Genomic DNA, 26,057 nt, shown 5'->3' with positions numbered 1-26,057 from the left:
TTAAAAGGAATTAGCTCTTTGTGTGTTTTTATTTGGGTTCACTACTTTATCATAACTTATGAAAATCTGTTTTTGCAGCAAGTGAACAAAAAATTGAAACTGTTCACACCTCCGCATAGTTTACTAAGTTGTCAAACCATATGAACTGATGCTGTACGTGAATCAATAACAGTATGAATAGTAAAGTTGGACTACGATGCATAAAACTAAAACCTTCATAACTAGAGTGCCCTCTGGTGGTAATGTTAATTCTTTTTCTTTAAATCAGTGCTGCTAAATGCTCAAAGATGTCAAATTTTCAGGTTAAAACAATCATATATCCCATCTTTTAAAAACATATTTATATTTGCAAACAGGTTTTCAATTAATATTTAATGTTTCACTCTATTGTAAATTCAGGTGACAGTAGAAGTAGTAACACAGTTGAGGCAATGATAGTGAGGAGAGTGGTTGAAGCTGAGCTTTATTTGGAGTGTAGTCACTGAACGCAACTTCAGCATTGTTTCAGTAAACAAACAGAATTAAAGCATAGAAACAGATGACCAACAAAAGAACCTCAGGGAACCATAAGAATTATGCGACTTGGATTCAAAAGTTAGCTTATGTGTGTTTTGCTCACATGAAGAGCCGAACCAAAACTATCCTGTGCCAGTTTTTCCAGTGCAAAAGAAAAAAAAAGTACCAACATAATGGACTCAACATATACTTGATTCCCCACCACATTTGTCACAATACAACTTGGAAACAGAAGAAATGTATGAAGGTGGACAAAACACATGGGCTTTGAGGGTTTGGCAAGTCTACATTCTCACTGAAACTTCTCTATAAACACTCTATAAACAAATAAGCATGAGACTAATTTAATTTCCCCTGAAGCTGATCCCACACGTGTTTGTTTGGTTGTAAACAAACTCCCATGTCACCAATCATTGGCAGTCACAAACATACCCATCAGAACTGAATGAGCTAACGGTGCAATCAAAAGAAGCTTCAGAGCGGTCTGTAACATTCAACGGCACTTGCTTTAAACACACATATTCTGATTGACAAATGCATCGTGGGACCTAAAAGCTGAATGAACTCAACAAGGAATTTAACCGCAAGAATACCACCTCAAATGTACACCTGTCCTTGCCAAACGTGGAAAAGAAAGACATTCTGAGGAGTGACAAAAGTGTGGCAAATACTGGAGTAACTTGTGCATCTTTTGGCTGATGAGCAACAAATTTCTGGAGAGATTTTCAATGCAGATCCCTTACTTTGGACACTAGCCCTTATAATGCAACATTCATCAAGATAGACCCATTTTGCTATCTTTAAACCCAAAACGAAAGCTCCTGAATCATCATCAGTTCCTCAAGAATCTATCAACACAACAGAAAACAAAACCTTCAAATACTTCACAATGTTTAAAACAACAAATCCAAAAGCAGGTTGTATTTAAAGTTACCAATATTTACATTATAATTACAATTTACAAGCGTATGGAGTTGAAAGTCTTTCTCCACAGCTGGTAAAAATAAAACAAAACATGTTGATCAGAGATAAAAATGTGTTTTAATGGCTGGAAGAAAGAAACAAAAAAAACAAGAAAACAAGAAATGGCCATTTGGTTCCAGTGTGCGTTGCCTCCGCTCTAAGACACAATGGTTGTTGATTTAACCTGCACTGGTTGTCGGTACATCCACTACGGTGCACAGTGGGAAGGTTTATTAGTACATTCAATTGATGTCAACTCAAGTTTGGTATTTTATGCCAGTGAATAGTCAAGCCCAACCATGATGAGCAAATGCATCAGCTTGCAGGAGTGTTTTAAGCACTTTCGCGTTTTCAGTTTGTCGCTGTTGAGGAAACCCTGACAGCTGCATCTTTGCATGGAACTTGAAGAATATTGACGTTTGCAGACACTGCATTTTGGAGTGGCAGAGTGCCTGAGATCCAGCTGGAATAAAACAATCTATTTGCAGCATGATTGTCTGCTCTGGCGTGAACTTTAGATGAATACTGCCAGAGTTTTGGTCGACAGCATAAAACATGAGGAGTGTGTGTTTAGCCCGACGACCCACTGTCAGACACACAGCCAGAGCCACCCTGAGCGATCGAGTACAACTAATAGGAGTAGCCTCAAAAAACAAATCCAGCACCCAGTCCACCAAGATATTGCCACTGATTACCACTCTAATCTGGAGGCTGGGAGTTCTGAGTCAACCCTACAATAGTGCAAATGTTTCACCATCTTAATGAGACACCCCAGGCTCTTGTTTCTGAGGTTGAGATTGGATTTTTGTAAGCAACTCTCGTAGCGTGGACAGGTTCCTCTCCATCCAGAGTTGGTTCAGTCTGATTGTTTCTAAAGCTTCCTGCACGCTCCTCATCTGAGAGCCACGCTCCTGCAGACTGGAGAAGAAGGCCTTCACCTACACAAAAACACATCAAATATCAAGCTCACAAACAAAGCAAATGTTTTCATTGATAAATAGCTTTAAAAGCTTACTTGATCGAGATGAGCTTGCGTGGAGAATTGTGAAGTTACAGATTTGATGATTGTCTGAATGGCAAAGGAGCCCACGAGGAATCTAAAAGGCAAAGAAACCAACGCTCAGACGCTGCTCTGACTTGAATATTTCCAGTTCACACAAGACTAATGCTCACTTTTCTATGAGGCGGTCCCAGTTGACTTGGACAAAATCCCATGCAAACAGATAACCTGCAAAGCCTCTAGAAACAGTGTTGATGATCAAAGGCAGCTCCTGGGTTTGGATGACGTCCCCTTTCAGACCTTCATTAAGTATCCTGGACAGATAGGGTAAAGGTGGATATGCTGCAGGCAGAAAGCCTTTCAAACCCTTGTCATGCCGTCAGACTGTCTTACTTTGCTAAAAGCTGTGTGTCCTGAGTGGATGCCAGACCGAGTAGCATGTTCCGCTTCTCTGCATCAACGGTGGACTGTTTGTAAATGTCGTACAAAATCAACCAGTCTGCACGTGACTGTGCAGCCACCGAGAAGACAACTTGCTGCAGATCTCCCGGAATCCTTCAAAAGTAAATATTAAGAAATGTTTGAAAAAACTGTAATTCCAACTGCTCTGGCCTTGTTCTTAAATTTTATGGTCAGATCTTAGCACTTTTGTTTGTTTAAAAAAGAAAAAGGTTTAGACTATATGACCATACAAAGGTCACAACTTGGACAACATCATCAGATTCTCTTGTTCTTTACTTACCGCCGCGTCTGGTTTGACACATATTGTTTGAACATGTCATTGGCTGACTGAGTGCAGTTTTCTTTTTCCAGACCGCACGCCATACTTAAGAGGGCAGAGCGCAGCTCCTGTTTGGACAAATTCTCCTCTTCACCCCAAGTTTGGTTGTCCATCAAAGCACCAAAGTGATCCAAAATGTACGTCTGTTGGATTTTAGAAAATATAATGTTGCATTAGGAGAAGCAAACGCACCGACACTGCATTAAAAAGCCTAAAAAGTTAAAACTTTTACTAAAATGAGTATTTAACTGCTATTTAAAAATGAGGTAATTGTGGTGAAATTGTTGCTAAACAACTGACTGACCCCTAAAAGATAAAAATTTTACCTCTGATTTAAAAAATTACAATAATTTTACCTAATTAATTATTAACTAAAGTAAATCTAAACAGGGTTTGTCAGGGATGTGCGATACAAAAGTTACTGACATAGGTTTTGCTTTTTTGATGTTCAGATTTGCCCCAACAGATCTTTGATGTCAGGGGCAACAAAATGAGCTTATATGCATGTATTAAATGTACTGCACCTTCATGCAAGACATAAGATCAAACTCCTGTCTTTTTTCCAGCAGCCTGTAGATGTTATTGAGCTGGAGCAGAGCCTCTGTCACAGGAGCTGTCTCTGTTTCTTTGTATGTGTAGTTCAACAGGCTGAGGACTCGGCGAAAGGACACACGTCCCTGTCTATCAAACACAAAAGTCAATGAGGATTTTGGTTTTAAAAAGTGTTGTCAATTGGTTGTTTGTGGTGTCATTTATACCTGGAGAGAGCAAAAATGTTGTGTATGAGCGAGGCACGGTCCTCAAATGTTAGGATGCTGATATTTGTAGACAAAGCGTTGATGAGAGCAGTCCAGCCGTCATCTCCATAGTCAACTATGTAGTATCCTGTGTTTTGATAGTTCAGCTTCAGCCACTTCACACTTTCTGGCACCTTAAAAGTACCTGAAATGACAGAAGAAAAATGTTTCTAATTCATAACCTAAACCCCTTATTTCAGCCTTTAAGGCAGGTGTTTTCACTTTACCTGACTTGGCCTTCAGAAGGAAATTCTGCCGGCACTCCGGACCCACGCTGCAGCTGTCATTGACGTACGTCACCGGGATTTCCCACAAGCTAAACACAATCAGACTTCAGTCAGGTTTTTGCTGCAAGTCCGTGACCTGTGTGTGTTGGGGGGAAAAAAAAACCCCACCTGGAGGTGTGCGAGGCGTTGGCAGGTGTGAGGAGGAAGTGCTCCTGTGTGAGGGTCACCTCGTCCCCCTTGCGGCTCACACTGACTAACGGAAAGCCTTTCTGTGACGTCCAGGAGCTCATCATTTCTGACACATTCTGGTGTGGAGTTGAGACCTCAAAACACAGAGACAACAACAATAAAACCTAAAACATGTTGTTTTAGCTGTTACACTAATGGAGATGCCAGAACTCTTTGATACACAAACAATATATCCACATTCTATGTAAAAAAAAAGAAAGAAAATGAAACAATTGGGAACATTTATTCCTATTTTACTTATTAAAACCTTTGTTTTTTAATTAAAAATAAACTGAACTAAGAGTTCTATAGACTGAATGGAGAATTATCCCGTCTGCTTTGAGAGATTTAAAATCCCACTCCAATCATTCTTTGATCTATTTTAACAGCATTCCCTTGGTCTTTTAATTATGATTATGGCGTTATGGTGAAATCAAAAAAATCTGTCATTTTCTGGGACATAATTTCTGCAGCAGGAGTTCTTTAAAATTTGCCTCTTAGTTGTTGGTGGGACTACTAAGGCAGAGCAATCCCACCCCCCTTATCGTCACTCATAAATGAGACTCTCTTTACATGTTCTCCTGCTGGCTTACAGCCCCTCACAACCCCGACCTGCAGCGAAAATGTGGAGCAATATTGAAGCTATCCAGCCATACAGTTTTGAAGCCACATCTCAGCTCAGCTCAGCTGAGGAAAACAAAGACGTACAACTATTTGTCTGAAAGTGGATACATCAGAATAGAGCAGAGCAGGGAGCTTGTGGCCCACCCAGTGTATTTTCTACATAACAAATACAATCTTTTTCCAACGAAATTCTTTCTTCTGCTCCTGAATCACAATACTTTGTATAAAGAAATATTCAGAAATGCTATTTTAAGATTAATTGTCTTTATGCATGTTCTCCATTATGAATAGAATAGCAAAATGGCAAAAGAACATGTTAAAAACACCAAAAACATGACTTCATCAGGGTTTTTTAAACATCCCTCAAAATGTTATCCACACTTTTGTTATCTTGTAAAAATGGCATAAATGCCCATAGGATAAAAAATCTGGTTCATGCAAGGTGACCACACATACACACCTGAGTGAGGCTGTCCCAGAGGTTATTGGTCTCAGTGTTCGACCCGCTGAACTGTTTAAGATACTGAATGATTCCCTTTCTGAACTGCTGCTCCCCCGGGAGGTAAGCGTTGAGCATCAGGAGAATAGAAGCCCCCTTTAAACAGAGAGAAAGCATCTTTAAAAAACGCTTACAGTAGAATTTCCTGAGCAACAAGTTTGTTTTTCCTCACTAAAGTAATAAAGCCAAGCCAGTTTAAAGCACATTAATAAAGAAAGGAAGTACCTTTTCGTAGGAAACTGAATCAAACATCTCTTCCACTTGATCTGGTGTGACAACTGCAGTTGACACCGGGTGGGAGGAGATCAGAGCATCTTTGTCCATGACTCTGAATCTTACCGACAGAAATAAGATTTCCTGCGAGTTCACATAAAAGGTCTGTTTAGTAGAGAAAATGTCTATCAGAAAAAAAACAAAAAGCCTTTCCTGGATCGTATACTTACAGCTTGGAGCTCAGGAAACACTCTCTGCAGTGACAAATATTGCATGTACGTAGCGAAGCCTTCGTTGAGCCACAGGTCGTTCCACCACCTCATGGTCACCAGATTTCCAAACCACTGCAACGAGGTGGGGTGAGCAACTGCAGGACGGTCAACGTCTTTGACAACTTCAAAGAAGAAAGCGCTACCTGGTGTGCGAGCTCATGCGCTACGACAGAGGCAACTACTTGTTTTTCCAGAGGGGAGGAATCTTTGCCCACCAGTAAGGTGGTCTCCCGGAACGTAATGAGCCCCCAGTTCTCCATTGCTCCAGCCAGGAAGTCGGGAATGGCAACCAAATCTGACGAAGGAAGGGTAAATTGTCAGAGTAAAAAAAAAAAAAAAAAAAAATGGGGAAAATAAAAGGTAAGAAGTGTGCAGGTGACTGCTTACCGAGCTTCTTGAGCGGATAATCAATATCAAAGAAAGTGTTGTAAAACTCCAGCAGTTTGGAGGCTGCTTCCAGAGCATACCTGGTGTGCTCTGTCTTCTCTGGCACAGAGTACACAGACACCTGAAACCAGCACACTCTCAGCAAATGTATACAGCACAGGGATGTGTGTGCTAGAGCCTTGATGCAGGTACGACGCACAGAGGAATGCACAGTCTAAACCCACAGCTAAGGTGGCCCCCAGACCTACCAAGGTTTCTGAAACATTTTTGCGGACGGCTGAGAAGTTGGCGACAACGAAGGCCACCAGGTATGTGCTCATGTTGACACTGGTCCTTTCAAACTCATCCTGAAAAAGGCCACTGGGAAGAAGTCTGCTTTCGCTCTGAAACATATAATACAAGGAGGTTATTAATATAGTTTTGGAACTATATAGACCTAATCTTAAGCTGCTGTTGTTGCTGTCAGGCTGAGAAAAGTTAGAAAATTATTTTCAAGCACTTTGGTATTCATCTGTCTAGCTGCTAATCTTTCTGGTAAGGAGGGGAGAACTTTGCCAAACTGGGTTGGATGTACCGGAGGATTACATGTAGCCAGCAGCTGCCTCCAGCTGGTTAAAGTTGAACACAGAACGAGTTACGCATCAAGACAAAGATCCAAAACACAACACTCATTTAGAAAATGTGTGACTATAAGAACACTCAAATAGTATCAACGGTTCAGTAAATGTAAAGAAAAGTGAATTCTTTAAATAAATAAACTATCTCTTCCAGATATCTGAGAGATTGAATTTACAAAATTTAAATAAAACTATAATTTTTTCAAACTGCATCTGCTGTAGGGCTACGGTTTTCTTTAGTTGGCGTTTCCCAAGCCAGGCTGTCTACTTTGTCTTAAAACCTGGTAAAGAGCTCTTTTTTCATATACTATGAAACCAATACCTACACGTGAAAGGATGTACTTCTTTTATGACAATCCGAAAGATTTATAGAGACTTTATAAAAAAAACAATAAAAACAAAATAAAACACGGTAGGATCTTTAAATCATTACTTTACTAATCTAATCAGAGGTTTTCCAGTACCTGAGGCATGTTGGAAAGAGTTGTGTAGTTTTGTTTTCTGTTGATTTTGATCAGAAAAGTGGCTTTGAAAGCGGGTTCATCAAAACAAGGGAAGGCCTTCCGGGCCGACAGTGGCTCAAACTGGGTTGCTGCCAGAATGCTGGAATCAATAGAGAATCAATAATAACTTTATTAACAACACTTCAGCAAAATGTTTACGATTGTGATTTGAACTGAATACAAAAACAGCACATCCTGTCTTAATAATAACTTCACAGCTGCTGGCCAAACTTACTGTTTTGTTCCACTTTTATCAGTATAGGAGCTGCTGTAGAAACCATCATATGTGCTTGAGAGGTTGGCGGAGTAAGTCAGGGTCAAAACACAGTACTGGCCTGCTTTCAAGTCTTCTGTGAACTTTACAGCAATCTGCTGATTAGCCTTATACTGCAGTACTGTAACATTACTGGCCGGTCCGTCATCAATCTGTAAGAGAGGAAATATTTACTGTCAAACAACAAGTGTTTAAAATTAAGTGAAAAGTATCCTATTTCAGTCTTACCTTAAAAGTAGCGTTGCTGATGTTTAGATTTAACCCATGCAGGACGATGCGGTTTGTGTTGTGCAGTACAGACATGTTTATAACAGCTATGCCAGCAAAGGTCATGTTGTCAAGGTCAGGGGTCAAAATGAGCTCGTAGCTGAGAGGATGTACGCTCTGAGGTAGGCGGAGCTGCGTCCATGGAAACAGTTCCCCGTTAGTGGACAAAGGGTAGACCGGCTCCAGAGGAGTTGTCTTATTTCGCTTAGGACAACCTTCCTGCAGGAGAAAAAAAGGGATGATATGTGACAGACCAAAGAGCATCTGACTAAGAAAAAAGTTAGGAGAACTAAGCGTTATCTGTACCTTGGTAAAGGTGCAGCCAGGCAGAAAGTACAGTACCATTGTCATAGAAGCTACAATAACCAGGAACAACACACATGCAACCATGGTTCGGGCTGTAGGTCGAGAACATGACCTAAACCAAGAAAAAAAAAAAAAAAAGGTTCAGCACTACTTTAGTTCTTCCTATATAGAATAAACTGTAATAAGGCGCAGTGGAGTAAACAAATATTGACAGACAAGTGTAAACTACTGTTTATCCTCACATTTAAACTGAACAACATTGTAGTTTTGTTCAGCACCTTTCACACAAAATGTTTTTCTCACTTTTCATTATTTTATAAACTCTCAAATGTTTAAACTTTCTTGGCAAAATAAGTCCAGTATTATAGATATATAATGAAAACAAAGATCTGCTCACTTTTAAAGGTTTATGTAGATTTAGCAAACTGAACGTAACCTGTACAGAAGTCTGATTGACAATTACAGCCAATGAGGACGCAGAACACAGAGCGCTTTAAAAATAAAAATAAAAAAGCATAATTGCACTGAGAAAAATCAGGAAGACTGCAAAAGGTGAACTGCAATATAGCAAGGGAACGTTGTACGCATTTTATTGCAAATCTGTGTTTCTCAGTACTGCTTGATTAATTTTTCCTGCTGTTATAAAAATATAAAGTTGGATTTTTTTATCCATTTATGTTCTCTGTCTTTTTTTCCATCCAGCTTTGGAAAACTTTACTAGAGTGTTTTTGAAAACACCTTTTTTATTTGGTTTAAATTAATAACCCTGTTTACAGAGCCAGACCTAGCACAGTAAAACGTCATGAAAACAGTGAGCTGCATCCAAATGATGGGCGTCCCAGTGCGTTACCTCGAAGGAGACTGTCGAGTGTAAGGAGAGGAGCTGGGTCTGTGGGAAGAGCTCCGGTTCATGAAGGACATGCCGAGGAGGCGAGCTGAGGACTCACAGTCCTCCTCATCCTCATCCATGTCGTTTTCCCCCAGACCTCGCACCAGTAAGCGGGAGCTGCGGGGCTCATACGTGATCTCGTCCGGGTCAAGAGCAGGAAAGGTCTAGAGAGAGCGAATACGACACACTGTCAGGCGACAATGAAACTCCCCATGTTATTAAAGGGAATCCCTCCCAGGTTAACAGCAGCTCTAGTACCAACAGCTTCGTTTAGCTATCAATGAAAAGAAACTAGAGAAATTAAGTTCATTTGAAGCCACAGCGGGTTAGAGCCAATGCTTTTATTGAGATTAGGCAGATAAAAGTTTTAACCATGGGCTCAGAAAACCTTTTACTAAATGACATTAAAACAACTTAAGTGTCGACTTTTCCATTTTGCTTGCTACTTTTTTTCCAGCTTTAATGTTAAATAAATGAAGCTGGCATCTCTTTGAAAAAACAATTCCCCTTATGTGGGATTGGCCTTAAACTCTAAAGGCATATGTGGTGGGATTGTTTCAAAAAGTGCTGCATGAACTGAAACTTTTTTATCCGAGGGGATATGAAGGCATCACGGATGGTGGCCACCTTTAGCATCCTATACACTTAGCTTTTGCCCATGTGATTGCCATCATCAGCCTAGGACATTCCACAATGAGTGTCTGTGATTCATGGAAGAATAAAGTTTTAGATCACGTCACCAACAAATAAAATGTGGCATACAGGAAACTCAGTGGTGTCCTTGGCCAAATCCACCACATCAGGCTCTTCTTCAAACATGCTGTTCTCGATCATGTTCCTTGGAAGGTTAGCACTCTCTGCAAACACACAGAAAAAGCCCATTTATTTGCTTTTATTCTATTTTTTCTATTTCATCTTCAGCTAAACATGGGGCGCTTTATTCAAATAGTTCTTTAGCTTCTTCAGTGCAGCAACTTTGGCTGCAGATGGCAAGAATTGTTTTATTCTGGCTTCCTTGTGACCTAATATTAATGTAAATGCAAATCTTTCCTAGAAAATAAAGCAAACTTGAAAGACCCACTGTGATGAGAAAAGTGTTTTTGGCATTTTTTACCATCCTCTTGTGGCACTTTTCACATAATTAAAGAAAATTAAGCTCAAAATTGCATTTCTGAGTATTTCTTCTTTCAAACCGCTATGAAATCAGGAGCCAACAAAAAATAAATTTCAAAAAAGTTTATATGTGTGACGTAGAACCAACAACAGCGAGCCACAAGCTCCCTACTTCACTCCATACTAATGCATGCGCTCATAGACTAGATCCATGTACGTCTTCATTTTCCTCTTCTGAGCTGACATTTGGCTCAAAACTGTACAGCTGGATGGCTCCAACACTGCTTGCCATTTTCGTTGCACCGCTAATTTTAGTTTATGGGCTGTAAGGTGGCAGGAGAGCGTGTAAACACATATAGATAATAGGAAGCGTGGGCAAGCTTGCTCCGTGCCAACAGTCCCTCCCACAATTCACAGGTGAATTTCTAATGAACTCTTGCTGCTCTGCAGAAACTTTGCCCTAAAAAACAACAGATTTTTTATTTTTCCTAAAAACAAATAATTAATATTAAAAAGAGCACTGGGGCTACATTTAAAATAGATCAAAAAATGATTGAGTGGGAGTTCAAGAATAGAAAAAGTAAAAACACCACATTTGTAGTTGTAACTTTTTAGCTTTTTTGCTAAAGTTAACCACACAAAATAATACCTTGTTTAGTAGAAGACACAGAATAAACTTTACAGATCTCCAGAAGGAGCTGTCAGTAGGTGTACTCAAAAATGGATAAGAACTAAAATCCACTTTTTGTTTGGTGTAAAGAAAGAGTTTTTCACTGGCTTGCGATAGGGCTGCACAGAGGTTTCAGTACCAGTGTCTTGTCCTCTCTGTCTTTCAGGGTATGAGGAAATGCTCTTACTTCCTGCGTGCTTTCACCATGCCTTCACATAAACATGATCTCACGTTTAGCAGTATCCGCAACCCCTTTGTTTGCTTTGCTTCTTTGTAGACACAAATGAGAGCTGGAGGGGCTTGAATCCATCTTTCAATGAAAAACACGCTGTTGTAAAGTAGGATGATCAGTTTATAAGTAAAAACAAAGGGAATTTAAAGTCACATGCCACAATTCAGTTAATTCCTGTAAATTTCTGTTTGAACGTCTTTCCTTTTCTGTGACAGCCTGACCTACAAAAAACAGGTTGTTCAAGTTGCCTACTAATAATAAATTTATCGCGCTTTCAAAAACACTCTTTAACTCATTTTATTAATTTCATCAACAGTTTCACTCTGGTAAAGTTAATCAAGTGAGGAAGCAGTTTCAGACTTTGCTCAAAAAAGCAACAAATATTCAAAGTCTTCACAGACTGCAGAGTACAGCCGCCTACTCAAAACGTACTACTTTAGCGTTCAGACAAGACTTAGGTCTTGTTTTGAGGCATTTCTTCTGCTTCTTCGGCATCCACATTCTTTCCCCAGCAATTCTCCAAACAATCAGAGGCATGTTGAGCTTCCTAATTGAATAACCCAAGCAGAGAAGCAGTGCATGTCTGCCTTGGTGCCTCACAATCGATATACACGCCTATAGTGGATGTGGAAAACCACTCATTATTTACAGGACAGGAGAGGAAAGTAGAAAGTAGGTAAAGTGAGTACTCAATAGCAGGAAAACGAAGCATCTGCGACTCTATGAAGTAGATTAAGAGTGAGTCTTTGGCTATTGTTAGCTCAGTAGAGTTTCTAACATGAGTGCAACAGTCTCACTGTCATGGGCAGACATTACTGTGGTATGAAGGTCTAATAATAACCAGGAGCTAAGTACTTAGATTCCATGTACTGTTTAGAGGAGTTTATGACAAAATAACATATCACAGAGACACGTAGGGGAATTGTTTTTGTAATGGGAGACATTTTTTTACCCCTAAAGATAACTCACACATTCAGTTAGGCATCCACTCACTGTAAGGTGGTCGCCCAAACATGCAATGAAAGTGAAATTAAATATATGACTGTCTTTTTTTTTTTTTTTTACATACATTTCTGACTCAACGCTGCAAATGTCCATTGTTTAAGGCACATTATACAAGATTATATGTTGGGTTTGTGCAAACAAATAGTTAAAGCTCATTTTTATGGACTGTGTGTTTAGTGAATGCATTTGTTAAGGCACATTTGGAGTTACTGAACAGATGGTTGGCTTGTTCAAGCTTGGCCAGCGTGTCATATTTTTTATGTGTCATTTTAAGCAGGAACACCAGCTTTAGACATCCCTTATGTGATGCAGAATGCTGATTTGACTATTATCTCAATGAGACTGTAAAAGGCAAGTATACTTCTGTACTGAATGTCACTGTCGACTAAATAAGGAAGTCAACCCGCCGAGATTTGTTAAGAAGGTTCTTCCTGTTTAAGGGAAATCTGCCGTGATGGGTGCCCAAAAAAATCTATTTTTGATTAAATAAACCTACTAATGGTCAGCAGATCTAGAGGAGCTAATAATTTATTTGGTACATTGACTAAACTGAGCACACAGCTTCATTTTTTTATACATTTTAATAGAAAGACAGATTTCTAAAATACTTGAGAAGCTTTACTTTGACAAAAACGCTTTAAAGGAGAAACAAGTGGGAAAGTATATTTTATCGTTTATGCTGTCACAAACTTGTGTTGTTGTTTGAGCACGTTTATGTTTGACAGATTAGAGATAAAAATTGCTATCGAGTCATCAGTCAGAGCTTCTGAAGTGACACCAAGGATTGTTAGTAAAATTAGCATCACGAAATTCTTCAAACGTGATCTAAACTTGACGCCAGGAGAACAGCGAGCGGCTTTTTAACTTTTTTTTTAGCATTCCCTCCCTTCTCAACATCATGTCCTCGAATGAATGTCACTGTCAGTGAGGTTGCTTCCCGTGTTCCTGGAGTTATTAGCCGGCCTGCTGCTGTTAGCTCCCCGTCACTCTGGTCGCATCGTGTTCCGTCCTCACCTGAGCCGTTCGCTCCAAACAGATCCATCTCGAAAGAACGTCAAAGGCCTCCGCGAGTCCCAAAAACTGGAAAACGTGTCGGTGTTGGGACCTTAACAGGCGGGATGGTGTTCCTGCGCCCCACAGCCTGCCTCAGTCTACCACACACACACACACACACACACACACACACAGTAAACAGCTCCACTGTACAACCGCGTTAGCTAAAACTACGTAGAGGCTATCTGGACTAGCTAACTTCTCACAATTACGACTTAGCCGATTTCCATAATTTCAGTGCAAATACATTCTTGTTGGAAAGATATGATAATACATCTTAATAGTCCGCCAAAAAGAAAATATTTACGCTTGAAACGCTACAATGTGTCTAATATAAACATAAGTAATACGAGCAAATTGCACTCTTCTCCTCTCCAAAGCTGTTGTTGACAGCCTCCCATCAAATGAGAATGCTGACATCTGATTGGATCAGACTGGTGGTGGGCGTGGCAGGAACGCCTACCGACAGCTTGGATTTATATTGATTTAAATTATAAATTACATTCAGTAACTTTGTTCAGTTGTGATCAGTCATAATAATTGGCTAAATTAAATAGGTCACTCAAATTGGCTGTTTTAACACCTCGTTTAAACCCTAAATCTATGGAGTCAATTCAGTCTCAATAATCAGAAATGCACACAACCTATTTCACAAATACACACGCTCTGATTCACAAATGTCATTTTATGCAAACTCCATATAAATCTGAATAATCAAACATTATTTAAAGAGGAGTACTTCACGTCACACAAATCCAAGAACAAGAGCATAACCATAGAGTTTTCTACAGCTGCCTTTGAGTCCTAATCTAAATCTTCCTATATTTCTCAGAGCTGAAGCAACATTTAGCTTTCCTAAACTTTCCTTGACAGTTACGGAAGGCAAGGCAAGGCAAGGCAAGTTTATTTGTATAGCACAATTCCTACACAAAGTAATTCAATGTGCTTCACAAAACAGAAAAATGCATTAAAATCACAATACATCATAGAAATAATCAACGTAAAATTTACTTTAAAAGAAACCTTTCAGTCATATACACGGCTAAACAGAAATGTTTTAAGTCTAGATTTGAACATGAACACAGAAGAGGCCTGTCTTACGACTTCAGGGAGGCTGTTCCAGATTTTAGCTGCAGAATATTGAAACACTGATACCCCTTGTTTAGTTCTGACTCTGGGAATCGGAAATCATTTAATTATTGTTCTTTTTAAAGATTCAGGAGTTTTAAGCAATGTCTGATTCTTTTCTATCAAGTGACATGAAATACATTTATGTTTATATTCAACATTTCTTTCTTGCCATTATACAAATTCTAACAGTCTATTCAATAGGACTATCAGCTGTGTATCCACCTGACTTCTGCCCAACACAACTGATGGTCCCAACCCCATTTATAAGGCAAGAAATCACACTTATTAAACCTGACAGGGCACACCTGTGAAGTGAAAAACATTTCAGGTGACCACCTCTTAAAGCTCATCAAGAGAATACCAAGAGTGTGCAAAGCAGTAATCAACGCAAAAGGTGTCTACTTTGAAGAACCTAGAATATGACATATTTTCAGTTGTTTCACACTTTTTTGTTATGTATATAATTCCAAATGTGTTAATTCACAGTTTTGATGCCTTCAGTATGAATCTACAATTTCCATAGTCATAAAAATAAAGAAAACTCTGACTGAGAAGGTGTGTCCACCAAACTTTTGGTTTGTATTGTATATTTTATTTTACCTTTATTTACTCAGGTAATGTCCCATTGAAATTAAGAATGTTTTTCCCAAGGAGTCCAGGCACTTAAAATTGCATTTGAGTATTTCTTCATTCAAATCGGTATGAATCAGGAGCAGACAAAAAATACAGTTTGACAAAGCCTGCAGATGTGGCATAAGGTCTACAATGGCAAGCCACAAGCTTCCTGCTTCACTCCATGTTGATGCATCAGCTTATAGACAAATAGATCCATGTGCAGTGGTGGACAAAATTGTCCACAATGCTCACTGAAATGACTTGAAACGTTCAAATTATAAATTAAATTAATTACAATAAATTAAAAGTTATTGAAAATTAAATAATCAAAATCAGCTATTGCTTGTGAGTTGTTGATTAACAGAATTATTTAAAAAAACAAACTAATGAAATAGGGCTAGACACAAATGATGGTACCCACAACTTAATATTTTGTTGCACAACCTTTTGAGGCAATCACTGCAATGAAACGGTTTCTGTATATGTCAATGAGCCTTCTGCACCTGTCGACAGGTATTTTGGCCCACTCCTCATGAGCAAACTGCTCCAGTTGTCTCAGGTTTGACGGGTGTCTTCTCCAAATGGCATATTTCAGCTCCTTTCACAGATGTTCAATGGGATTCAGATCTGGGCTCATAGAAGGCCACTTCAGAATAGTCCAACGCTTTTCTCTTAGCCATTCTTGGGGTTTTTTGGCTGTGTGTTCTGGATCGTTGTCCTGTTGGAAGACCCATGACCTGCAACTGAGACCAAGCTTTCTGACACTAGGCAGCACATTTCTATCCAGAATGCATTGATAATCTGGAGATTTCATTTTACCTTGCACAACTTCAAGACACCCTGTGCCAGATGCAGCAAAGCAGCCCCAAAACAGAACTGAGCCTCCTCCATGTTTCACAGTAGGGACAGTGTTCTTTTGGTTGTATATGCTTCATTTTTTTGTCTACGAAAATAGAGCTGATGTGCCTATGATTTCCCTTCTACAGTGGTGTCATCCTTGGTCGTCTCCATGAAGTCCACTCTGGCTCAAACAACGATGAATGGTGCGATCTGACACTGATGTACCTTGATCTAAGAGTTCACCTTTAATGTCTTTGGAGGTTGTTCTGGGTTCTTTGGATACAGGTTCCAACTAATTTTGTCCACCACTGTACGTCTTTTTTTTCCTCGTCCGAGCTGGCATCTGGCTCAAAACGGATGCCAGCTCACCATTTTGTAACCCTATTACTGTTAGGTTGGGGGTGTGAGGGCCTGTAAACTAGTGGGAGAGCCCGTAAATGATGGATGTCGGTTTATGGGGGTGGCCATGAACCAGCCCCGCCCACAACTCAGAGGCGAATTTTTAATGAAATACTGCCGCTCTGCAGAAACTATGTCCTAGAAAACGACATGTTTATTTTATTTTATTTGGGCTAAATAAGGCATAACTAAAAGACTACTGGGAATGTATTGAAAATAGATTAAAAGGTAATTCGAATGGGATTTTAAAGTTGTTTTTCCTGACCATTGTTTTTTTTTAAGTAACAGGAAAACTCACATAGTTATTCACATGGGTAGATGAACATTAAGAATGTGCACAACATATGTGTGCACACCCCAGAGTTATGCATGTTTTAGATCAAATAACACACATCAAGTTGTTAAAACAAACCCATTTTATTGTCTTTTTGGTATAAAGTCCATCAACACTAAATTTAATATTGCTTTGGAATGGAGGTCTCCTCTCTTTGTCAAACACACATCTCAGCCACCAGAAGTTTTTTTTACTTATAAATTTGCTTTTTTAGTGTACAAAAGAATCAATATTTGCCGTTGTGAAACACCCTTCCCGTAAGAAAAATCAGAAAAACATCAGAAATAATGGCATGTTGTTGTGCTGGTCTGCTCAGCTTTCATTTTATCTGCTCGTTCAGCCACTTTCTGAGAGTTTCCAAGTTCCTCTGAATCCAGCGAATATTTTTCTTCATATTGTCCAAAGCAATCTGTGTGGCTCTCAGCTGAGACGCCTGTTCTTTGATAGACTCAAAAAACAGCTGCACCTGAGGGTTAGAGCAGCAATCAACACAAAAATACCAGAGAAGACAAACAACAGAGATACATTTGTACTTAAATAGATCACATTTTGGGTGATAAATTCTGATTTAATAGGAAAAGTAAGTAAAAGAGAAATAAATGCATACTTTTATATACACATGAAAATGATTACATACTAATTACTCTTAGTCGTATATAGACAAATTTGTACTTATGCATACAGAGCATGAAACATTTTCTAATTTAAATAAGTCTCATACATGTTCATTGAACTCTGCAGTAGTATATCATTCAAAAATAGCATCTGGATTTATTTTGAGGGAAAAAGCAGAAAATCTTTAATTTCTAGAGGAACTTTTTAGGAATGTTTTTACCATATAATGACAATACTAATAGTATAATATACATTCATAAACTGGTAATAACTGCTCATTTGTAAATTTACCTCGGTGAGATCATCTGGAGAAGAAAACTGTCCAGTGGTCCCAATAAGGATGTGTCTGATGCAAAATGAACCCAACTGGAGCCTGCAAAAGAAACAAAACGTTTCCATATTTGCATTCTCAAAACTGCGTTTTCATGTTCTCCTCCTGTATGTGTGTTTTCTCAGGGAACTACGCCTTCCTACCACAGTCCAAAACCATGCTTCATAGGTTAATCCATGATTCCAAATTCTCCAAAGGTGTGTATGAGAGTTTGTTTGAATGTGTGGCCCTGTGACAGACTGGTGACCTGTCCAGAGTGTACCCTGCCTTTGCCCAACAGTAGCCGGGATTGGCTCCAGCAATTCCATGACCCCAGAAGAGATAAAATGGGTTTGGAAAATGGATGGAAAGGATTTTTAAAACTTTGTGTCCAGTATTAAATTAGTTTCCAGGTACTGAAGAATCATTAACCTCAGTTTTAGACTGCTTTGATACTCAAATCCAGTTTTCTTTCACCATTTTTTTGTAAAATGAAACAAAAACACTTGCAAACTCTAAAACACAAAACGAAGAACAAAAAGTCGTATATCATTTGGAAAAGTTGGTTTTAGTGTTTTCCATCTTTCCAATTACGAATACTAACTTTTCAACAAGTTCGTCCCAGTTCTTTTTGACAAAGTTCCATGCAAGGTAGTGTCCCTTCGGGTTCCTGGCCACCATCAGAATCAGACTGGACAGGTCCTGTGAGCGGATTACTTTCCCCTCCAGACCCAGCTGCAGCAGTCTGCACACAAGCATACAGAATCGGGAATCAAACGGTGATACATCAAAACAGCTTTTTTGGTTCATATTTATTCTTAATTTGGTGTGTCCAAGCATTAACTTATGTTTGACTCAAGATGGCGAAGTTAAATGCTTAAAAAAAGGCAAATAAACATCCTGCACCTTAGGAGTTTCCCAGTGTCTCTGCTGCTGGTTAATGCTTGCAGGATCTTGTTTTTTTGGGCTTCAGAGAGGGAAATCTTGTAAGTGTCCAAGAGTGAGTTCCAGCCATGGTCGTGCTGAGCTCCCACTGAGTACACAGTCTCGGCCACATCTGTGGGAAGGCTGGAGTCCATACAAGCAGAGAAGATCCTTAAGTATGTTTAAGCGTATTATAAATATTTTATAAACACTGCAATCAAAATTAAACCTTAGTTTCTGCATAAACGTCTAAAATCAAAGTGACTGCTGTTCAGGCTTATTATTATATTGTTGCAGACTTTTTCTGGTGAATTTTTTCCTGCTATATGATTTAGACACACTTGAGTGTTCCATTTGATTGAAGCCATTCTTGAAAGTGCTGATTTGCCCGTTCCAGACAGGGGGGGTAATCCAAGTGACACGCCAGTGACAGCACCTCCGACCTGAGCCGTCGCTCTGACACAGAGCCGCTGTCGCTCCATGTTTGCTGGTCAATGACAGCACGGAAAAAGTACAGGATGTACCTCTAGAAGAAAAAAACATGCAGAGGCATTAAAAAAATGTCATTAGCAAGCATGCATGGTAAGGGTTGTCCTCTTCTTACCCCCAGATCTTTTGTCAATTCAAGCTCATCAATTTTCTCTATTAGGTTATAAAAGGCCTCCAGGTAGCCCAGTCCTTCAAGGAGGGGAACTGTGTGTTTCTCCAGTTGAAGATAACCAATTAAGTCCATGGCTTTGTTGAGTGACAGATGGCCTGCCCTTTAGATAGAAATATCTAGCTTATATTCACATTATAGTCTGCCATACGTACATATAGAAAAGCACAACATTCCTTATTGTCACACATGATTGCACTAATACTTACGAGACTAATTGAAATGCGTTGTGGATCAGGTGAGTCCTGTCTTTGTAGCTCAGAGCTGTGTGGTTTTCTCTCATCAGTTTAGCCATTACATCCCAGCCATCATCCTCATAATGAACCACATAATAGCCCGTCATGTCAGAGTTTATCTTCACCCAGCTGGCCTCCTCTCCTATGTGTATGCTGTCTAACAGAAATTATAGGAAAGGGGGAAAAAACTTATAGGAAAAATAAAAAGTAACATTTATAATGGCAAAAGTTTTCTGTTTTACCTGAAGTTGATGTCATCAAGTGTCTGTGAATGATGCTTGAAGCATCGGTCCTGTATGTCAGAGGTATGTGCCACAGGAAACTACCGAAAAGGGGAGCGTCAGTATGAGAAATCTGAAATGATCCCCAGATTGAACATTACTGAAAAGTTTAACTGACATACTGACCCCTGCTGCAACGATGACCACTGAGGGTCAGAAGGCAGCACTGTCTTCAAAAACCTGTGTTGTCTGAGCAGCAGTAGAGGGCCCTTCCTGGTCACAGTTACCAGAGGAATACCTTTCTGCAGGGTCCAGGTGTTCATTATGGCTGTCAGGTCCAGATGTTCCCCTGCAAACAGGTACTACAAGCAAAGGAAAATGCTCAGTTAATACAACAATAATTAGAGTACATAGTAAGGTAGAAATAGGTGGATGTTTCGATGTTTACACACTGCATTCTTGTTGCTCTGGTCTCGGTTGTAACAGTGTTTTCCTGAGATGAACTCCTCCTCTGAGCATGTCTGCAAAACAAAGCAGAGGAGAATATTTTCTTTTCAAATATATTAAGTTTTAAATTCTCCAGTTTTCATAAAATCTCAATTTTTAACGTTGGGCCATTAAAAATGTTGCTTGAAAGGTAATTTAGCATTTAGTCAGTCACTCAAACAAAGCACTAATAAATAGTAAATACAATTTCCCAAGCTGGGATCAATTAAGTACCTTTTTCTTATCTTATCTTAAAATAATATGGAAAACTGCTATATTTGCTTACATTCGGTCAAAGGGACATGCTACCACAATATTACATTACACATTCTTCTATGAAAGCACTTACAAATAACATAACCAACCCTCTGAGCTTTAAAGTTTTAGTTTTCTTATTTCCCCTTGGCATTGGGATTTCAATTTGGAAAACAAGACTGAATTTATTTGAAGTCATTGGGCTGTAACACAAGCCTCCTTTAGCTTATAGAACAGTAAAGCTCAGCTATATTCTTTTAAACAAGAAACCATCAGCTATGACTATGCTGACAATGCATATTCATAACTTTATTGATGTTAACGGGTTAGCATTTATTGATGTTAACGGGTCAGCAGTGCAAATCAATGCTAACTTAATAGCCTTCTGAAAGTTGGCACATGAATTTGCTGCAGCTTTGTTTCTTGTGTTTCACATAAAAATGCTGCATTTATTTACTTTAAATCAATCTATACTGTATATCTTAAAAAAAGTAACAAAAACTTCACAGTGAAAGGAGAAACAGCTTTAGATAAAAACAAACAGAAAAAAGGAAATCTGCCATCGAGCCTTACATTAGCCAGACTGTCCCACAGATCCTGATTTTGAGCATTTCCAAAGCTGTACTTGCGGAGATATCGCACTATCCCGCTCTGAAACACCTCATCTGTCAAAAAATGTCTCAGCATGTGAAGGACACATGCTCCCTAGAATGATGAAAAGAAGAAAAAAGAATGTACAGTTTTTGGAGCTGACATAAATCTTTTGCAACAAAACCAGCCTCAAATGCTTTTAACATTTTTCTTCTCTATCATCTTAAAACTAGACTAAGGAAACTAGATATGACACACTATAGTTAAAGTCACCATTAAGACCAGTTGTAAGACTTATCATACCTTGTCATAGGAAACTGTGTCAAACATTTCCTTGATCTGGGTGGGGTTCTCTGCAGGGCTTGATATCGGCCGGGAGGAGTTTAAGGAGTCGTGTCCAATGGCTGCAAAACAAGTGTGCAGCAGATACTCCTCCTGTTAAAAACAAGTTCAGGACATGAAAGTGCTTCCTCTTTATTTTTGTTCCCTTTAAGATGATTAATCAGAGACATGAATGTATTCAATGCACTCACCACTTTCAAGTTGGGATACGTGGCCTCCACCGAAATGTATTCCATATACCTGGCAAATCCCTCATTCAGCCAGATGTCATTCCACCACTTCATCGTTACTAAGTTACCAAACCACTGCAGGCAAGCAACATTGATTTTAAGGGATGCACATATTGAGCTTCAGAACAGACACTCCTTCAAGCTCTCACCTGATGGGCAAGCTCATGGCCAATCACCATAGTAACCCAAAGTTTATCAGAGACTGAGGAGGTGAGGGGATCATAGAGAAGGCTGGTTTCTCTGTAGGTTGTTAGCCCCCAGTTTTCCATTGCTCCAGACTGGAAGTCTGGGATAGCAATAAGATCTGACATAAACAAAATATGGGTTATAGCGAGGACTGGAGAAGAAAAAAGGAAAAAACAAACAAAAGCAAATGTCAAACCTTGTTTGGGTAAAGGATAGGGAATATTAAAATACTCCTCATAGAAATCTAACATTTTGACAGCAACCTCCAGGGCATAGTGGGTTTGCTCCCACTTCTCAGGGGCAGCATAGATGGACACCTATAATGCATTTTGAAAAGAAAAAAAAACACTGATCACTATATCTGCATTCATGACAAATTAATAACAAAACTGTAAAAAGTGAATATTGTCCTTGAGACCAAACCTTTATTCCTGATGCAGTTGTTGCTGTGACTGATTTGAAATCACAAATGACGAAGGCCACGAGGTAGGTGCTCATTTTTACACTTGGAGCAAAGTGATCTTCGAGCAGGCCACCGTGTAGTTCCACTGTCTTCACCTGCACAAGAGACGCACCAAACATACTTAAACACAGTCCCAATTCTGACCCACCATATTATGACGTAAAACTCACTATCGGCATGTTGGAAAGAGAAATGTATTGTGGACTCCTCCTTATTTGAATGGAGAAATTGGCTTTGAAGCTTGGCTCGTCGAAACACGGGAATGCCATTCGGGCACTTGTGGGCTCAAAGTGGGTTGAAGCTAAAGTTCTAATAAGAAAAAAAACACAAGTGCTGAGTGCTCATTCATTCATCTTCTTACGTTTATCCCCTTTCGGGGTCACGGGGTTGCCAGAGTCTATCCCAGCCACTTGTGAGCAAAGGCAGGGGGCATCCCGGACAGGTCGCCAGTCTGTCGCAGAAGTGCTGAGTACTGATTTATAAAAAAGATCATATATACTAGATATTGTAAAAAAAAATCTAAGTTTTCTTACCGGGTTTCTCCTTTACTGGTCTTATATGTGCTTTTATAAAAGCCATAGAACCCCTCAGCAAATTCTGCCCCAAATTCAATATACAGAAAATACTTCTGCCCGCTGCTGAGCACCCTGGGGGAAAAAATTCCAATCTGCTCATGGGAAGGGTTATGAAGAACTGGGAGGACCTATAACAAAAGGAAATTGGAGGGTTGACATTTGAAACAAAGACAACAAAGTGATCCCACGGGATTTAGCACCACCTGGTCTGTTAGATGAGCAAAGTTGTGGTCCAAGATGGTGGCTTTGGAAATCTGTAAATCCTTGCTATGCAACACAACCCAATTTGAATTGTTCTGGACGTCAATCTGGATCTGGACTGAACCAGTGAAACGGAGAGTTGTCAGGTTGGGCTGCAGGACGAGATGATAGTGAAGAGGAATGATGTACCTGTGGTGAAGAGACATATCTTTCTTCAGGTAAGTCTGTCAAAGAAATTCCATAGTGTTGATTTTTTGAATGTTAAAAAAGCCTGTGGGAGGCATACCTGGGCAGACGAAGACGGCTCCAGGGAAAGGACAAGTTATCCTCCCCCAGAGGAGATGGCTCCCCTTTGGGATGAGGTGCACTTGACACCTGCTGTGAACTCTGGGAGGAGTGACACCCAACCAGGAAGAAACTGCATAGCAAGAGCTCCAACAGCTTTATCGAGGCCATTGCAAATCAACCTTCAGCCAGTTTTATTTAGTTTTCAGCTAAAATCACAGTTAATTCTCAAATCATAGCATCCAAATCAGTGACCAACTACAAAGGGGACAAGCTTTTTTTTAAAAAAAAAAAAATCAGGTTTCCAGAGCTTCTTCTCTTAAAACCTGCAAAGAAGGAAACAAGAAAACGTAATACATCCATTCAACTTTTTAAAAACAAATTCTATAACCATTGAAGTGCATTGCAGCACTGGAGAAAACCTGCCAACAAACCGTTTGCTGTCGCAAACACATTTTCTGCTACTTTTCACAAATTTGGCCTGATTTACTTAAATATATTTAACATATTTTCCCCAATGCGACTCAAGCAAGTAAGTTAAAATATTAAACCCGACGACTGAGCTATCAGTAAGTGAGGCCACAGGTTCAATTCAGGTAACACTGACGGGACGTACCCGACTGAAGCCTCGCGCTCACTCAATGACATGTATTGTTTGGCAAAATGCTAGAAATCAGCACTTTGTGAAACAATTGTGCTGAGCGCGCTGTGCTGCTTTTTATTTTTACGAAAAAAGAAAGAAAATCACCTCAGTCACTTTAGCTTCCTAGCGCTTCAGCTCGGCGCTACTGTTTCACTTTCTGTTTCTGGTTTGTCCCTTATCACCGAGCGCATCATTTTTGCGCTTGCGCAGAGGAGGTGATGCTTCGTGCGCACTTGACGCACATTGTTGGGGCCAGTGGAGCAAAAGTGGTACCTAATTATTGACATGGACTTCTGATATGAAGAAGTGTTTTTAAAGGCTGCTGGTTATTTTGATATGCAAATAAAAAAATGTATTTAGGGGTTGGATAAGGCCATAAAAGTGAAAGAAAACCCAGTGGTTTAATAGTGTTTCAAAAGTTTTTTCAGCATGTCTGGGTCAAAAAGTTGAATTAATAAAATCAGGGGGAGGACAAAGGACTAAATGGAATCCATGTAACTTTCAAAGCAACTTTCAGAGTTGAGGCCTAATTAGTGTTAATTGTAGTTTTTTGGCTGATCTAGATCAATTGATCTAAAATAATTGTATCTCGGTAACACTTTATATTAAGATTCCTTAACAAGCTTTGTTACCTGTATCTCTAATAGTACACGTGAACACAATTATTTTAGAATAGATGTATTTATTTAAAAAGTAAAAAATTTTGGGCAAAAAAATTATGTCAATCTTCTTTAGCTCAAACTTCCCTAAATAATTAATGAATTAAATTTAGATTGTTAGATAATAATACAATATAATATAATACAATATGATATAGTATAATTTAATTTAATTTAATTTAATTTAATTTAATTTAATTTAATTTAATTTAATTTAATTTAATTTAATTTAATTTAATTTAATTTAATTTAATTTAATTTAATTTAATTTAATTTAATTTAATTTAATTTAATTTAATTTAATTTAATTTAATTTAATTTAATTTAATTTAATTTAATTTAATTTAATTTGATATGGATTATAAATTTATACCATAAAAACTTTACAATGATTTAAAGTTATACTTCATTTCTGAATTTTTGAAGGGAAACCAACTACACTTTTTTTTTTAATTTCTGTTAATTAGTTTTACATATGGCCCAGTGTTGTTTTTCATCTTATTTTCTTAACCACATTTTCTTTTACTTATTATTTTTTTCTAATTTTAGTGTTGCAATGGTGAAATGTTTTTACAATGGTAGTTTTATTGGCATATGGAATGTTATTTCAATTGTGTGTGCATCTTGTCTCTCTGTAAAACACCTTTTATTTTCTCTGTAAGAAAACTGCCTTGTGCCATATGGGTGTTTTGTTTCTTGTTATTATTCAGTCATTAATCATGTGAGCATAAATAAGCTCTTACATCAGAGCAGATGTGGAAAAAGATTGGTTTAGAGTCACTCATTTTTTTCAATGTATGTATGAGTCTCCCACTTTTGTAAAGTGTTGCAGATTCCTAAGCATTACAGAAACAGTTGTCTATTTAAAGTGAACCCACCAATAAAGATTACATGTTTATATTTTTATTTTGGTATGCGTGTGTTGAATTATTTTACTACAGTGGTGAACAAAATGAAATGAACAAGTGTCTGACATTCTGAATTGCCACAAACTGGGAGAAAAGTCAGCTTTCCAAGCTCTGTGTGTCTGCGCGTGCAGGTGTTGCCTAATGTTCTGGGTGTTTTGATATCATCTCACCTCAGATCTAACAGCCGCAGCAGGTGTGTCTCTAGCTGTAAAGTTGCTCTTCAATGCCTGTAGTCTCCATGACAGTCTTTTCCTCACTTCTCTGGGGTTTTCATAAAACTTAAAATATTCAGAGCTGAAGTTGTCCTTTCCTTCTCTCTGTTTTCTATGACTCTATGCGTTGAGGTTTGCCTGTGTGCCGAGGGGGGAGTGAGGGGGTTGCATTCTTAGTATAAGGTCACAACAATGAGACATGTCAATCCCCCATGATGCAATGCGCCTGGAAAAGCCAAATGGTGTGGTCTTATGTAACACACTCACACAGGAGACACACAAAGAGAGCAGGCAGTTACACA

The 26,057-nt window shown here is 38.9% G+C and overlaps 2 protein-coding genes across 4 annotated transcripts; both read right to left on the bottom strand.

Annotated features, from left to right (window-relative positions):
* Positions 1-435: 435 nt before the first annotated feature.
* On the bottom strand, positions 436-13,838 carry LOC101154957 (leucyl and cystinyl aminopeptidase). The gene is made up of 23 exons (XM_020705975.2): positions 13,643-13,838; positions 13,398-13,534; positions 10,126-10,220; positions 9,325-9,527; positions 8,475-8,586; positions 8,130-8,387; positions 7,863-8,053; positions 7,589-7,727; positions 6,756-6,890; positions 6,508-6,628; positions 6,264-6,415; positions 6,079-6,192; positions 5,861-5,992; positions 5,597-5,731; positions 4,453-4,607; positions 4,285-4,373; positions 4,019-4,202; positions 3,785-3,941; positions 3,222-3,403; positions 2,873-3,034; positions 2,653-2,793; positions 2,495-2,576; positions 436-2,417 (listed from the first exon to the last, which is right to left on the bottom strand). The coding sequence occupies exons 2-23, from the start codon at positions 13,423-13,425 to the stop codon at positions 2,238-2,240; spliced, it is 3,147 nt and encodes a 1,048-aa protein (XP_020561634.1). The 5' UTR covers positions 13,426-13,534; positions 13,643-13,838; the 3' UTR covers positions 436-2,237.
* Positions 13,839-16,819: 2,981 nt separating this feature from the next.
* Positions 16,820-25,840, bottom strand: LOC101162218 (endoplasmic reticulum aminopeptidase 2). Of its 3 annotated transcripts, XM_011479227.3 has the most exons (21): positions 24,082-24,166; positions 23,335-23,659; positions 23,051-23,237; positions 22,806-22,975; positions 22,443-22,581; positions 22,233-22,367; positions 22,006-22,126; positions 21,773-21,927; positions 21,585-21,698; positions 21,355-21,486; positions 21,034-21,165; positions 20,172-20,240; positions 19,906-20,081; positions 19,741-19,820; positions 19,472-19,655; positions 19,209-19,365; positions 18,946-19,130; positions 18,587-18,748; positions 18,285-18,425; positions 17,662-17,743; positions 16,820-17,221 (listed from the first exon to the last, which is right to left on the bottom strand). In XM_011479227.3, exons 2-21 carry the CDS (start codon positions 23,502-23,504, stop codon positions 17,075-17,077), a joined length of 2,838 nt encoding a protein of 945 aa, XP_011477529.1. In that variant the 5' UTR covers positions 23,505-23,659; positions 24,082-24,166; the 3' UTR covers positions 16,820-17,074. The 3 variants fall into 3 exon arrangements, with proteins under 3 accessions (XP_011477529.1, XP_011477528.1, XP_011477526.1); XM_011479226.2 differs by lacking the exon at positions 24,082-24,166 and adding an exon at positions 25,714-25,840 and having other exon boundaries at positions 21,773-22,126; XM_011479224.3 differs by having other exon boundaries at positions 21,773-22,126.
* Positions 25,841-26,057: the final 217 nt, after the last annotated feature.

The sequence above is a fragment of the Oryzias latipes genome, chromosome 9 (assembly GCF_002234675.1).
Source record: "Oryzias latipes chromosome 9, ASM223467v1".
NCBI classification, from domain to species: Eukaryota; Metazoa; Chordata; class Actinopteri; order Beloniformes; family Adrianichthyidae; genus Oryzias; species Oryzias latipes.
The sequence above is the reverse complement of the archived record's forward strand: the minus strand, read 5'-3'. Positions and strand labels throughout refer to the sequence as shown.